The sequence below is a fragment of the Malaya genurostris genome, chromosome 3 (genome assembly GCF_030247185.1).
Source record: "Malaya genurostris strain Urasoe2022 chromosome 3, Malgen_1.1, whole genome shotgun sequence".
NCBI lineage: Eukaryota > Metazoa > Arthropoda > Insecta > Diptera > Culicidae > Malaya > Malaya genurostris.
In genome coordinates, this window is record NC_080572.1 from 298,644,596 (window position 1) to 298,661,340 (window position 16,745).

The window sequence follows — 16,745 nt, forward strand, 5'->3', positions numbered from 1 at the left end:
TCCACTTCCCGAGCTGGTATGTAAACGCGGTAATTCCTCGTAAAGGCCTCATGGCGAACGATCTGATTTGCCTGCTCGAGGGTTTTCACGACAACTTTCAACTTTTTCGCTCGAACTTTTGCTATCTGGATAACGTCCGAGTAGTACTTAGCCAGCTCACTTGATATTTGCATCAAATTGAGTGATTGTTCTTTTTTGGACCGGAAGTATACCAAATAGGGCCCAGCAGAACCGGTTGGCCACATGCGTGTGCGAGAGGGGTTATTAGGGGAAGATAAATTATCCAGGAGTTCTATGCCATCCATTTTTATGGAGAGATTATCATTTGAGGGAGGACGCCCTCCGCCCTCGTTCATAGTAAAGTAAACACACGCTTTATTGAGATATGTTGAGATAAACGGGTAGAATGATAAAAACAAAACACTAGGATTATACTTAGCTAGACACCACTAATCCAGTTCAAGGTCAGCAAGATGATTGTCTCTACTGCTAGTGTGCGGAACCTTCGCACGGGAACAATCACTAGCACCGCAAACAAAGAGCTAACCCTCTTGGATACACAATAGAATAACGGCAGTTTTTGATGATAGGCACCGTCTGATCACTATTATACTAGTCTGGTAAACTATCGAATGTGTGAGAAAAAAACCTTTAGCAAGGAAAAACACACACGGCACTGCTTAAGAGCACGAAATAACGTCCGATCGATCCGAGAGATGCGGTACGAATGAATTGCACATTTTTAATATTGGTTGACGCATACTCTCGGTGGATTGAAATCCGGAGAATGACAAAGACTAATGCCGATCACGTTGCGCAAGAGCTCGATAATATTTTCACTGTCTTTGGATTTGCTTCATCCATCGTTAGTGACAACGGACCCCCATTCAATAGTGCCCAATTTCAAAAATATTGTAAAGCTAGGGATTGTGAACATATACTGTCGCCACCATATCACCCAGCCAGCAACGGCTTGGCAGAAAGAGCGGTACAGACCACAAAAGCGGTGTTGGGAAAACTAATCAAAGAGAACGATTCTTTCTCATTACTACAGATCGACAATGAAATAAAATTATTTTTGCATCACCATCATCAATCGCCAACCACCGAAGACAACATCATACCGAACGAAAGGATGTTTGCGTTTCCACTACGCACAAAATTATCAGCTCTAAGAGAAGTTAGAACACCATTTCATCAAGAATGCAGCACACAGCACGTCGACACAGTTTTCAAACCCAATAGCAAAATAATTTATAAGTACAAATCGAACGGTAGGACGTTTAGCATGGAAGGCATAATTTTAAGAAGGTTATCGAATTTCACATATCTGATAGACATAAAGGGTGACATTCGAAAGTCACATAAAAATCAATTGAAGTTTATCCCCCAAACACCTTTCACATTAAAGAATTGTGTTGATTACGAGTTAAAAGCGAAACAGGAACCTAGTAATCAAGATCGAGACACACAAAAAAAGTACAATAGAAAACACAGAACGCAATCCATCATCTAAACCAGTCACTAAAATCTTAAAAAAATATCAGTCATTACGTCGATCTACTAGACAAAGAAAATATAAATTCAAAAACCTAAATTTAGAACAGTTAGTAAAAAAAAAAAAAGGAACACAAAGGAAAAACCATGATAAATAAATAATAAATGAAATTATATTGAACAATAATTTAAGAATTGGTTTGTAAATTTAAGGAAGGAGATGAGAGGTGAGATGAGATAGGAATCTCAGCTCTCAAGTAGATAGCAGAATCCGTAACAAAGAACAGTGATAACTGAAAGCTTGTAAGGATAGACGTGTATCAAGTGTAAGACGTCCGAAAGCCCTGTTAGTCATTACCGGACGTAACACCAAGAACTTGGATTACTTGTCAGTCTTTAAGTAGATTACTTCGATTACTTACATTATTACCCTGATTATTTCTGGATTACTCGATTACCTTTAAAATCTGATTACTCGGGATCAGTGCGGTAAAATTTCATTTTCAATCGAATTATACAAGATGAAAATAAAATTTATTACCGCTGACCTTCAGCATATCCCTACCAATTCATTTGACTTTTGCTGCCATTTTCAAGTGAAGCTCCCGGAATTCATCGTCAGTTGAATAATCGTACCTAGTCATTTGAAGTTTTGCTTGCTCAGTTTCAAGTGCCAAGTAGTCTAGATGCTGCATTGCCTTCGCTCTTGGTAGTAAGCAAGTTCGATCGAATAGAATTATAAATGGAGTAAAGTATTAAAAATGCAAACTGAAGGAGGAAACAATTAATTTATGTGTATTCTGTGATTGATATTTCAGCTATCTGGTCTGTCTTTTATCTATTATCTTGAACCAATTCGAATGTTTACATGAACCTCATTTGAAGGCCGCTCTCACACTATTGAAAAAGATAGTTTGTTACTTCAAGAGATCAACTGACGGTGGTTAAACTGAGCCTCGATTGAAGAGAAACGATTGGTGAACTGAATGCTGCCCGTTCGGGCCGTCAGTAAACATTGTATATGTCAGAGAGTGGAGTTTACTGCATTAGAGAGATCGTCAATGAATGAAATTTTACTGAACTGCTCGGGATTACTTCTTGTTTATGGTAATATTTCTTCTGGAATCACTGCATTACTTTCAATATAAAATATTTCAAAAGAGGATTACGTCAATATACTTTTTTTTGTTTCAATTATGAGGTTTTAACCTTAAGGTCATTCACCTCTCCGGGCCAGAAAAGCGGGGTTGGGAATCGAACCCCGGTGGGCTGCGTGAAAGGCATCGACTAACCCATCACGCTATATTCGTCCCTTTTTTTTAAACACGGAATATAACTTTTTCACACTTTCCGATTGTTTCAATTTCTGTTTGTTGTATGAAAAATTCCCACAACCTTGTGGAAACAACAAAAAACTAATTTCAGAACATCGGTTCCGTGCAGGACCCACGAATTCCTTTGAAACCGCGACGAATAATTTTATCCGTAAATTTTCTTAAAAGTATGAAAAAAACGCTAAACGCTTGTATAAAAAAAGATCTTGAATTCAATAATAAATAACAGAAATACAGGCAATTGTCTTTGTTCCAATTCTATCTGAAGCAAGCCTTAACACACAATCATTCACACCTCAAACTTAATTTTTTTATTTATTGTCTCCGTCGAACCTTGTGGGTCGCAAATAAATTGTCTGTTTTCAAATTACACAAGTAAAACCAAAACCATAAATTACTCGAAAAGTTACTTTTGGATGAGCACCTGACAAAAAAATTCACAATTGTGACGTACATACGCCACAAGAAAACACACTTAAGGTAGAACTTTTCTCAATTGACCAACGAAAAGACAAACTGAAAATATGACTGATAATATGAAAAAAAAGTACGGGTATGTAATCTCAGAGACATAACTGGATGTCGTGAATACGAATAAAACTGACACTCTTTATTTATACTTCCGAATATTAATTAGTTGATCGCTTGTGTGAATTGTGCAAGCTTTCACTACTAGAATTTGAAACGATACACCTAAACTAAAGTACAGATTAGTTACATTAAACATTCAGACACACAATTAAATATTACGAAATAACCAGTATAGTTCTTTATGATAAATTGATGATGGTTCTGAAAAGAACCTTTCATGAATGGCTTCTGAGTCGGGGCTATGCATTTTATATAGCAAATCAGCAGAAAGTTCTACTGCAAACTACAACTGGTTGAAAAATGTGCCGCATACAATTTGTGAAGTAAAATTTTGCATAATTCTTTGGATATACAACTATTGTTGTAAATAGCAACATACAGAATTTTTTTGTTGATTATTTCATTTCGAATTTGAATATTTCAGTGAAAAACATTATCAAAATGCCGTACGGGATTAATTTCTGGCATTCAAAAGGGCCAAATTGTGTAATTCACTATGATATTAAACAGTGTTGCTAATTTTGCACTGCGAAAATTGCACAAAGTCAATCAAATCCTATCCTATATTTGCACTACACTGATGGTATTTTATTTCCGAAATGCAAAGAAGCAATCTTTATAGTTCTTTAGATAACATTTGGAGCCATAAGAAAGGTTAATTTTGCATAAAGTTCTCCATTGTCTATTTTTCGTTGTTTTTTGCTCCAATGTAAACGACCAGCAACAGGATGACGCAATCGATCTCCTAAGAAGGGGTACTGGCTCTGTTACCCGAGCGTTTGAGGTTTAACACCACTCAGAAGGTCTGCATTCATTACCGACTGCTTCTCATGACAACCGAAGTCCAAATGAGAAGACGACCTGAGCATTTCACGCTCTATACTTGATTTGTTCTTACTGATATTGATGAGAGAACCTTGACATCCAGTTCCGTCTGGAGGACTAGAAGAAATGAACGATGTTCAAAGTTTACCTTTCATACTCGTCCAGTAGATAATCGGAAATGATGTGTCTGACTACCCCAAAACCGTCGCCTGGGCGCGAAAAAGGCATGCAAGTGTGATGAATTTTCCTCATTATTTTCAAAAGTTTTAGAAAACTTTATTTTTCAGTTATTTTTGGTTATCTCACACTGTTGAAAATTTTATCACAAATTCCTGATCATATTTCCGATAGCTTGTAAAAAAAAATATGTTGTTGGGTTAAGTACATCAAGAGATATAAGCGATAAAGTTCTGCCCATTCTTGTACAGGGTAAATTTAGGAAAGGCGCCCCATAGTAAAGTAAGTCGTATTCACGACAAAACACGAAATGCAAAAACATACGTCACAAGCTCTCAGAGACAGTTTCTGAGAAATCTGCCAACTAAACTACTGTGGATGTGATGATACACAGCTGAGAAGACTTCCCGGTAGCAAAGGAGCTTGGTATTTGATCTGACTGTGCACGGCTGGTGTGGTTCACATTTTAGTCGAACCATTCCTCTACCAGTCGATTTATATTTATATCTCTGGTTGAGAAATGCTATGTGATATTTCATTGTGTCTATTGACTTCAATCTTGCTTACCCAATGTTTGATCGATAGGATCATGCATTGATAAATAATCTTTGTCAGAGCAACTATTTCTCATATCAATCATACTATCATATATAATACTGTGGTATTCTTCAAAATAATTTTCTTCGATACTTAAACGAATAACCGAAATCAGTTTGTTTGACCGTCTACTGATAAAAACTATCAATCGGAGAAGATTTTAGGGCGATTTAGAATTTTATTACTGTTGTTCGCCCTTTTCAGTGATAGAATAAAATTTTTAACACACCTATATATCCGGATCCGGAAGTCGGATACGGATGAAATTTAGAAATTACTTATGGGACCATTTGAACCTAAGTTTGTGAAAATCGGTCGCGCCATCTATTAGAAAAGTAAGAACACATATTTTCATTTTTTTTATATCGTTTATTTATACCCTACCCTTTAACCTACATATTTTCATTTTTTTGCACATTTTACCTCATAACTCCTCATAACCTCATAACCGGAAGTCGGATCCAAATAATATTTAGGAATTTTGTATGAGATCACAAGACCTTTCATCTGATCCTGTTAGTGCAAAAAAACGTTACATACACACAGGCATTTTGCGTACTCGAAGAACTGAGTAGAATGGTATATGAAACTCGGCCTTCCGGGCCTCGGTTCAAAAATCGGTTTTTCACAGTGATTGCATACCCTTTCTATATGAGAAAGGCACAGTCTAACATTCAAAAACTAACACTCAAATTACACATTTTTTAAGCCAAATGAAAAAGTGAAACTTGTTTGACATTTCAGCTGTAAATACGGGAATTCAGCAGCGCTACCAGCTTAACGTCATTGTTCCCAGTATAACGGAAATCCGTGATGTACATAAAAAATAATCGCCGGTATCTAGTCTTTATATTTGTTTATAGAAATAATGTGGCGAGATCACAGAACACATTTCGGGTTTGGTTGCGTTACTACAGATAGCAATGAAATTCGCTGAAAAAAATTCAGAATGAGGGCGATAAACTTTGAAAATTGCGTTTTTTTTTGCTTTAGAATATTGGAACTGATTTCAGTCATACATTTTCCATCTCCCTCTAACTACTTACGTGCACTTTTCCAACCGCAACGTTTGCGTGTGCTCTCCGGTGTTCACAATATACTTCCACTCTCCGGTTGCCGAGCGGGCTTTCTGGGGTCGCGCATATCGGATTATACTCGGACACATGCCACCACCGGACTTCGAGGGGTCATCCGAGCGTTTCCTAAAATAAAAGTCAATTAAATTACGAAATCGGTTTCGTTCGGTGCCATCAACTGGGAAGGGGGGGAAAGATCGTATCTATTTCTAATGGTGAACTTTAATTACGTCAGTTTGGTGTTGAAGCCGTTTTCGATTTCCTCCGGTTCGAAGGCGTTCCGATCGAGCTCGTTGCTTTTATCGATGTATTCCGCCAGCAGAGCTCCCATCGCGTTCTTGTGCCGCGTGATGCTGTACATGATCTGGGACCTGGCATGCGGGGGGGAAAGTGAAACGAGAAGAAAAACCAAACATAAACATACGGAAATCACCGGAATTCATTATCGCAAAAGCAGCAAAACTGGGTCAAATGAAAAGTTCTAAATACCATCCCGAGTGCAAGCGGGAACTGATAATAACATAACCGGGCAATTATCGAGAGCGAAAAGACTATTATAAGCGAACCCATTACTTACCCGGGTCTTTACACGTTCGCTTCAAATCAGTCGGCATCAGGACAGAGGATAATTTCAATTGATTTGTACCGCTCTATTATCAAACGGAAGCGACTAGAATTGGCCAGCGCCTGCTGCAATGTGTGTGCAAATTTCAATTGCAACGGGGTAAAATTGCAAAACAAAAATGATTGAAATCAAAGTAATCGGCGAGCGCAAAGTGCTCAAATGGGATTCCAAACTGCTACAAGTTGGAAGCATCGATTTTGGACCAATTTATTTCCGACAATTTCGCGATGAAATTAGAGGCAATCTAGTCAAGTTGCGTAACTGTACGATTTTCAGAACATATGGAAAGTGTTTTTTTTTTTCGTATTGCGGTTGCAAATCTGTTAAGTAAAACAAGAAAAAAATAGTTTTTCGCCTTGTATTTCAGCCTTGATTGGTGAACCAAACAGAAAAAAAACACATTTCAATCCGACAGACAAAGTTCGAATGCTTTCCACTTTCGCCTATGTATCTGCTGCTACTGCTGCCGCTATTGACATCAAGTCAAACTTTCGTTTTGTAATTACATTCACCTCATTAGCAAAGTGTTCGAAAGAAAAAAAAAAAGTTTTAATTTAATCGTCGGATCGTTAACCTTTGCCTGACTAACCACACGGTTACCACTGTGAGTGGGTGATTTGTCGAATTTGTCCGTTGTATCGAATCGCCACTTCGCCGCTGTCCTCTCCAACGTTTGCCTCGTATGCCCTCGGTCCGAATTTTCTAAACCTCCAATAGGAGGTGAGTAAACCCCAACAACAGCTCAATTCAATGCGTTTAGCATTTTATGCATGGCGTTTTGTTGTAACTCTTATTCAACAACAAATCGCTGGTTATTGGTTGTAAAACGGACAAGTAGCGAGTAAAACGATGTCCATCCGTACTTTCACCGCTCCTCGGCGTTTGACTGAACCCAAAAAAAACGTACGTACTTTTCGTTTCGAGTACCTTAGCCTATCGGCAGGGGATGAAATAATCTTCGTTTATGAAGTCGCTTTTGCAAGATGTGCTTCAGTTTACATCAGCAACAAAGTGAAAGGTGGAAAGCACGGAATAATTATGTGTTAGATTCCTAATCCGAACATTCGTTATTCTTCGAAACAATTAAAAAATGATCCTAATTGATTTCGCAATTCAAACTTCAAAGAGTCACCCTTGAATCCCATTTTTAAATAAAACTTCTTTAATTCACCTTTTCTCATATTACTCATAACATCATAAATATTACCGTGGAATTCGCAGAAACAACTGTTCATTGAATAGAAGTAAGAAAATTTGTTCGGACTTAGTCTAACAAACTCTACAAATCCTGTTTACCCTGTAGTTCCGGAGTCAAAAATAGTATCCACAACAAATTTAGTGAATTCCGTATAAAACTGTATGACTTTTCCTTTGAACCTATAAGTTTGTAAAAATCTATTTGACCTTCTTGAAGAAAGTTTGGTGATTTGCAGTTTTTAATCACCATTTCAAATTCCGAATTTTCATTTTATAGCGTGTACGAAATAGAACAAAGTACGAATCGTTCGTTCTTCCACCGTTTCACCACGTATCGTTGTTGTACATATTGTCATTCTATATGGCGATTTGAAAACTCATCGCCCTGTAACTGCGGAACCGGAATTCGTATCCAGATGAAATTTCACAGTAGCTTTAGAGATAATATGAGCTTTAATTCAAATCAAGATATGTGAAAATCGGTTCAAGCATCGCAGAGAAATCGAAGTGAGTGCTATTTTTTGGAGTTACTTTCGGTGCTTCCGGAACAGGAAAAAGGTTCTGTGTGTGTGTGTATGTGACAAATATTGTCATTCACTTTTCTTGGAGATGACTGAACCGATTTTCACAAACCTATATTCAAATTAAAGGTTTTATGATCCCATATCAAGTTCCAATTTCATTTGGATCCAACTTCCGGTTCCGGAATTACAGGGTGATGTGCACCAAAAATGTGGAAATAACGCATTGAAAATGTGAAAAAAATGTCACTCACTTTTCTCGGAGATGGCTATACCGATTTCCACAAACTTAGATTCAAATGAAAGGTCTTAAGATACCAGAAGAATATTTCAATTTTCATTCGGATTAACCCCTTGATTTTTTATCATAAGCTACCTCTTTATATTTGCTAGTTAATTTCTCTAGTTTGCCGATCATGAGAGTCTGTAACCAAATAAACCAACCATTGATAATCCCATAAAAGATCTGCTGAATTTTATTCAAGTCCGACAACCGGTACTATGCCAATATCCTTCCGCTTTTAGGTGCGGAAGTACCATCAATAGTAATTAAATATAATAAAATGTAGCTCACTTCACTTTCTCAAATATGATTGAATAGTTTTTCACTAACTTAAATTATGAATGTAGCAATATTATGCAACAGAAATCTTCAAAACTATTTTCTAATTTTTTTTTAATTTGTAGTATTTCGGGGAATTTCTGCTGTAATATACAGGAAAAAATGAAAATGAGAAAGGCATCATTACACCACTAGGTGGATTAAAACAGGTTTTTCTTTATATCATTTATTCTACCACTGCTTTACATTCTTTTATTGTTTCAGTCGCACTTAGAATAGCTAAAATTTTTATCGTCTTATACCACTATTACTCACTAGTAGCAGACATCCGTAGATCAAAAAACGCACCGGCGTTATACTACATGGCGATTTGAAAGCACTTTGATACTCATCGCCCTGTAACTGCGGAACCGGAGGTCAGGTTCGGATGAAATTTCACAGTAGCTTTAATTCAAATCAAGATTTGTGAAAATCGGTTCAAGCATCGCAGAGAAATTGAAGTGAGTGCTATTTTTGGAGTTTTTCTTCACTACTTTCGGTGCTTCCGGAACAGGAAAAGGGTTCTTAATTAAGTTTTTATGCCCACAAACCAAACTAGAAGAATTTTACAGACGATTTTATGGGATTTGTACTTGGTAATTTTCTACTTATCAAACTTTAGCTCCGGAACCAGAAGTCGGATCTGGATAAAATGTTTTACACACGGAACGACCGAAATTAGCTCTGCGCCTAATTCGTATTACTGTTTTTGAATTAGTTTATTTTAACAACATAATTTCCAAAATAACTATAAAATTAGTTAGTTACTTTGCTGAAAAAACTCTTTTTTTTTAGAGAATGTGTTTAGTTGGCGAATATTCTGGACACAAACCAGCAATATTTCAATCCAACACGAAATTCTCATTGACAACTAATTTCGTTATTAAAATCAGAAATTTTTTTTCTATTTATCTATCACTGTCATTACTGAAGGACAGCACAAAGAAAATGGGGACGGGTATAGCGTGATGGGTAAGTCGATGCCTATCACGCAGCCCGCCTGGGTTCGATTCCCAACCCCGCACATAGGGTCATAGGGTTTTTCTGGCCCGAAGAGGCGAATGACATTAATGTTAAAGCCTCTATAATTGAAACAAAAAAAAAGCACAAAGAAAACAAAAATGAAATTGGTTTTATCAACAATTTTATTAGTTAAATACTCATGAGAAGTGTCAAAGCCAAACAATCTATTAAAAACCTAAAAGGGACAGTCTTGTTGAAACTGCTTGCAAATTGTTTAGATGTTTTTCGCATGTGTTACGATATATCCATAAATAAATTTCTAAACCGATATGTAAAAATGACGTGAACTGTTAGTGGAAAGTGTATTTATTCAGAATTTGTGCGCATTTGAAGCGATTGTGGGTAATAATGTTTTTACGCGGAACAGTGAAGTGAGTTTCGAATGTTGCACTCTAATTGTACACGTCAAATGATGTTTTTTGTATCTTCTAACATTCCGGGCTACGCCGTCCGGTGTATTACTTGTATTCGGTTTTTGTTTTACGAGTGCTCAAAGTTTTCAGAGAGAGATTCGATTTCGCGAAGTCGAATGAAGATCACAGCGATTTAGAAGTAAAATTATTATTATTATTATATCGTTTATTTATACCCGGTTTTAACCTAGTTACGGTCGTTCACCGGGTAAAGAAGTAAAATTTTCAAAAAAATAAGAGGTTTATGTTTCGCTTATGTCTTTTTTCCAATACAACATCGAATTTATACCTGCCAATATAGAAAAGATAACCGCGACTGAAATTTTTTTCGGTAGTAGTGTGCCATCTAGTGGCTAGTAGTCATTACGGTGTTAACGTTTTTTCGGTGACAGGGCGCCATACAGGTGCAAATTGCAGAAGCCAATTCAACTATTTATGTTGATTGAAAACATTATTTTATTTCTCTAATTCAACTAAAAAATTGGTTGAATGGATATGAAGTGTGCCTTAGCTTAGAAACGACAGCACGTTGAATTGGTGAATTCAACTAAAAAAATAGCCATTTCAACAAATATTTTATTATTACTATTAAGGGAACTAGAATTAGAAAATCAAAATTAGCAAAAGTAAGATTTTTTAGTTGTCTCAAAAAATAACTAACTAAAATCAGAAAATCAACTAATTTGTTCGCCAAAATGCTGATTTCGGTCTTTTCGTGCAAATTTTTAGGAAACTATAAGACCTTTCATTTAAATCTTAGTTTGCGAAAACTGGTTAAGCCATTTCGGAGAAAATCGAATGCACACTTTTTCTTTAATTTTCACATATTACCATGTAACTCCGGAACCGGAAGTCAGATCCAAATGAAAATGAAAGGCTATGGGACCTTTTATTTGAACCTTAGTTTGTGAAATTCGGTTCAGCCATATCTGATAAAAATGAGTGCATATTTTTGTTACATACATATATACATACACACACATTTGTTCAGTTCGTCGAGCTGAGTCGAATAGTATATGCCATTCGGCCCTTCGTGCCTCGGTTAAAAAGTCGGTTTTCACGGTGATTGCATAGCCTTTCTATATGAGCTCTCCGCGACTATTTAGTGCTTCGCCCGTTTGTTATTCTGTTATTCGACATTTTAGTATTCTTTTCCTTGATCGAATGACCTTTCGCGTACACAACATCGGATATTTGCTGTACGCTTAAATCACTTGAAACTTGAAACTGTCAGTCGGTTGGTTGTTTGTTTTGAGTGGTGCTGCTGCTACATTTCCCCGTTTGGGTGAAGGAATGATGTGCTGTACCAAAACACACGTACTTACTTTTCGCACTTTTCTCCGGAACGTGGAACGTTTCCACTCCCGGAGGTGTGAAATTTAAATCAACTGAAACGCTTCTCACTTCGGTTTTACAACGCAAACATTGGGAAAAAAAGTAGTTTTGCTGCCCACGATCACTCTCAAACTCAAACTCTCTACTTACGCAGGATAGTGTTCCACCCGGATGCACACACCGGTGGAAAAGTGGTCACAGTTTTCGTCCGGTAGCAGCATGTGCATCTTGTTGACATCGTTCGGTCGGTTCCGGAACCCTCCGATTAACATTTCCGCCACCGGACCCGAACCGTTGCCGTTCGTTTGGCTTGCCTCGATCGCATCCAGTTCCGTTCCGTTGAGACCGGACAGGGCCATATCTTCGATTTCCTCCATGGTAAGCGTAGACGTTTCCGGTTCCGGTGTCGTGGAATGGACCACCTTTTGATTGTGAACCACCGAAGCTTTCGGTAACGTGACAGGAATCGGTCCATCCGAAGCCATGGCAATTTGATCCTTCTGTCTTTTGGTGGAATTAAACGCCGTCATATTCAGCTTCCGCTCATGGTAGGACATTCGACTTTCTTCCTTCTCGCGAGATCTGGTCAGCTGCTGATTGAACCGAGGAAACGACTGGACCAACGCTTCAAACATTGGGACATTTTTTGTCAACGATCGAGCTTCTGGTTCTTCCTTCGGCTCTTCGTCGTCAATCGCTTTCGGTTCCGCTTCTTTAACATCGACGATTAGTCGGTCGTCTTTGAGATTGGAATCCACCGACTCAACCGTATTCACCTTAAAACCAGATGGTTCCGAACGAACGGAAAAACTTCGCCGCAGTAGCTGATTCGCCGGAATGTGCTCCTCCTCGGTCGGGTATCGTTGGTTCAAAAGACTCTCCTTCTTGGCCACCGTCCGGATCATGTTCGCCACATCATAGACCAGCGGAAGGATTAACTCTTGCCGATCGCCGAACATCTGTTTGACCTAGAGAAGAAGAAAAAACAAAACAAAATAGTTAGATAATCGTTTATTAATAGTTTCTAAGTGATGGGAGGAGGCTGAAGCTGAAGATCGCACGGTTTCAAGTGATTCCAGTAATAGGGAAAAAAACAAACAACTGTAAAATTGAGGGACGTACAGAGCCGTTAGATTGCCTCCGCCTTCAATTGCAAACTCGGTAAGACTCGGGTGTGGTTGGCCATGCATGTATCGATGATCATGATCACTATCCGTCGTCGTCGTCGTCGTCGTCATCGTCGGTACGAAGCACACGCGAACATCAGTTAGAAACAGGCGTCTATTTGATAATGATCATTAACTGAAAGAGCTCACAAGAAACACGAGTCGATAGATGCGAGGCGGCTTAACTCCGGTCCCAATTGCCTACATACGATCGAGCGAGAACGGGGACGGGGAGGTTTTTTTGTTGGGGAAGGTCGGGAACAGAGCGAGTTAATCCAACCAACTGATTACTAGCGAGACGCAGGAAAGAGGAATGTGGTAAATTTAATTTTTCAGCTTGAAGCCGATTTTAAGTTAAACCAAGACACAATTGGAACGTAAAAGAAAAAAGCAGAAAAACCGCAAGAATGGATTGAATGGATTTTCGGATGTTACCTGAAGGTTGTTGCCTCAATAACCTAATTCAATAGAGGAGTTTGTTTTACTTTGCAAACCGTTCATCATTGTTCGGTCGGAATTTTGTTCTCGATAATTGAGATTTATCAACAAAAAAATCACTCCAACACGATCGGCAAAGTCGAAACTTTTTGCACAGTTTGAAGCAAAATGATGATTAATGAATTGTTTGTGGCAAAAAAATAGTTCGATCAAACTCACAACAATATTGTGAAGCTCACAGTTTCAACCAAAAAAAATAGTAACAAAACGCCTCATTTGAAGCAGACCTTGGAAAGGTTTCTAATTTTTACATGATTATTTCTTATTCATTTTCACCCTTCTATCCTTTGTGTGGTGAATAGTTCAACGTTATTCGAGACGGGTGTGAGTAGTATAAGAAATTCGCATCGAAGATGGATGAATGAGTTAGTAACACGAAGAATATGTGCAACGTTGCCATTTTGGTCTGGTAACCATTTTGTTGCGTGGTGACTTGCACACTGATATCATCATATTTTCATACTGATTGAATAATAAAAGTTACTTCAAAATGGTATTGGGAATTGATACCATTCCAACTTAAATCGAATATATCAACAGCACTGTCTGTTGCCTTCTCATACTTCTCGTTCACAGAGAAGAATAGGTGAATGAGGAAGAACGAGATTGGTTATGCTTCAGTTACTTCACGGAAAGACAACGACTCAACTTTCTCTTCCATATGTGTCGCGTAGTTCGTTATTTCGAAAGGTATAGGTCTGAGATTTGCTCTAACATTATATATCTATATATATATAAAAATGCAGAAATCATTCTTTGTAATCGCATCACGTAAGAACGGATGGACGGATTGAGATGATTTTTTTTTGTTTGATCAGTTTTTACCCCCACCGGGTTCGTACATCAAAAAAATTAGGAAAACTTACCGGAAAAGTGGGAAAAACTTTAGTGCTCAATTGGGTATCAACATTATTGCTTGCCAAATTATTCAATAATGGAACACATATGAGTGTTCTAGCTATACCGTAAACAGATTCAAAACTTCTGATATTGTTTACCAGAAGAAGCTTTGTGTGCAATGTAATCAGTTAAATGATTAATGTTGGCCATTGTAGGCGTGAGTTGAACAAATCACATTATAGAACGATTTTTGTACGAATCAATGATATGATTCTCCTGTTTAAATAATGAGATCAAACAAAGAGGTTTGTCTTGCATTTAGCTTGCTGAAGTTCGTTCGCGTCGGATAAATTCTGGTGGATTGAAACCCATTAGTTGTGAGATTTTATGCATTGACTCGAACGATAAGCTGAATACTGATACAATCACTCCTCATGTTCACTCCGCTATAACAGAAGAATAGCACATTATTTTCATATAAAACTTTCTGATATAGATTCTCAGTACCTAACTCCACCATTCGTTAATCATAGGTAGGGTACTAAACAAAATGATGTGGTGTCGACTAATGAGACGACTATTGATAAAACTATTAAACGAATTCAGTGTTCATGTAAAAGTTAATGGAAACAATATTTAAAGGAATGTTAACTTTCGTATGTCCAATAATTACTCATTTTATCTTCATCATCTTTACACACTATTAAAAAATCAACTATTTTTTCTTTGTATTTTCTGATAGTAAAACCTTTCAAGAATATTCTGTGAAATTTTCAAGCCTATCGGAACACATCTCAGCAAGTTATGGGCCTTCATCTTTGTTCATCTTATACTGCGAAGAAGTAAAAGCTCGGCACACAGGCTTAAGATTTCTGCTTCGATTGACTTAAAAACTTGACAAAATATTCTTGAAATGTTTCATTATAACTAATTAAAAAGAAAAATATATGATTTTTTGAAAATGTCAGTCCCTTGAATAATGAATTGTTTCCATTGATTTTATAGAAAAAAAACTTTGAAGGCGTTTTCCTCTTAAACAGGTTTTGAAAGTCCGTGTCCATCGTCATTCAAAAACTACTGCACCAATTTTTTTCAAATTTTGCACGCACTTTCTGCATATAAAAAACCAGACCCCAACGTTTTGCTTTTCGTTGTTTGGTACTTTGGGGAGCTTTTATAACTACAAAACGGCGGATTTTTTCGTGAGAAAGTGGTAGTTTTCACTTTGAACAACCACCAAAAATTTGAAAAAAATTTAAAAAATCAAACAGAGACGTTGGGGTCTAGAAAAACTTCTGCTCTAACTATGCTGCGTTCATTTGTTCACTTCTGATTAGTCTACGCTGAGATACAGTGAACACCGCAAATCATGATCTTTAAGAAGCGTCCTAAAAATACCTCTTCACCGACTTATTTCTCAATATTTTTCCACGAAAAAATTACAAAATGTTGTTTGAATGATGCTTTTCATCATGCAAAACATTTGGATTTATTTTGTTGAACGAAATTTCTGAAAAAAAAATCGCAAAAATGATGGTGTCCACTGTATCTCAGCGCAGACTAATCAGAAGTGAACAAACGATCGCAGCATATTTAAAAAAAAATGGTGCAGTAGTTTTTGAATGACGATGGACACGGACTTTCAAAACCTGCTTTCGAGGAAAACGCGTTTAAAGGTTTTTGTCTATAAAATCAATGGAAACAATTAATTACTCCAGGGAGCCCGTAGGGTCTAACATTTTCGAAAAATCAGTTTTTCTTTTATAATTTATCATAACGAAACATTTCAAGAATGTTTTGTCAAGTTTTGAAGTGAATCGAAGTATAAATCTTGGGCCTGTGCACCGAGCTCTTGCTTCTCCGTAGAATGAGATAGCTGCAGATAAAAGTCCAAAACTTCCAGAGTTTCGTTCCAATAGGCTTGAAAATTTCGCAGAAAATTCTTCAAATGTTTTACTATACGAAAATATAAAGAAAATAATAAATGATTTTTCAAAAGTGTTAGACCCTACCCCCCTCTTAAGGAAGAGTAAGGATTCGAAGATAAAGTGCGGAAAATTTCGACTTAACAAGGTTCATTTAAATAATCAGAAGGTTTCTCGTATCTAAACTTTTACCTTCTACTAGAGGAGTCCAACTTACCGATGCGAATCATCCGAGTCTATGATATGTCAGCAATTTACTAAATAATTAATGACTGACCAGAAGTCATAAATTAAAAGTGAAAATAAAGTTTTGTCGCTAAATTGTTGATCTAAAATTGTTCCTGTGGTTGTCACGCTACGAACATTCATCAAACACGACTAAATAATATCACCAGACTAGCGAGAAGTGACGAACTACAAGTCGCGAATGCAGCTTTTGTAAATTAGCGGAATCAATTTTAAGTAGTCATTTTAGTTATTTTTGCTTCACTTTTTATCTCCTAT

General features: G+C 37.2%; 1 protein-coding gene across 3 annotated transcripts in view; it reads right to left on the bottom strand.

Annotated features, from left to right (window-relative positions):
- LOC131435561 (neurotrophin 1) overlaps positions 1 to 16,745 on the bottom strand; it is a 64,377-nt gene that overhangs the window by 12,902 nt on the left and 34,730 nt on the right. For all 3 annotated transcript variants that reach the window (XM_058603579.1, XM_058603580.1, XM_058603578.1), the window contains exons 3-5: positions 11,963 to 12,780; positions 6,328 to 6,468; positions 6,068 to 6,223 (exon numbers count right to left, since the gene is read on the bottom strand). In XM_058603579.1, coding sequence (XP_058459562.1) covers positions 6,068 to 6,223; positions 6,328 to 6,468; positions 11,963 to 12,780 — 1,115 coding nt within the window. The remainder of the gene's footprint in view (positions 1 to 6,067; positions 6,224 to 6,327; positions 6,469 to 11,962; positions 12,781 to 16,745) is intronic.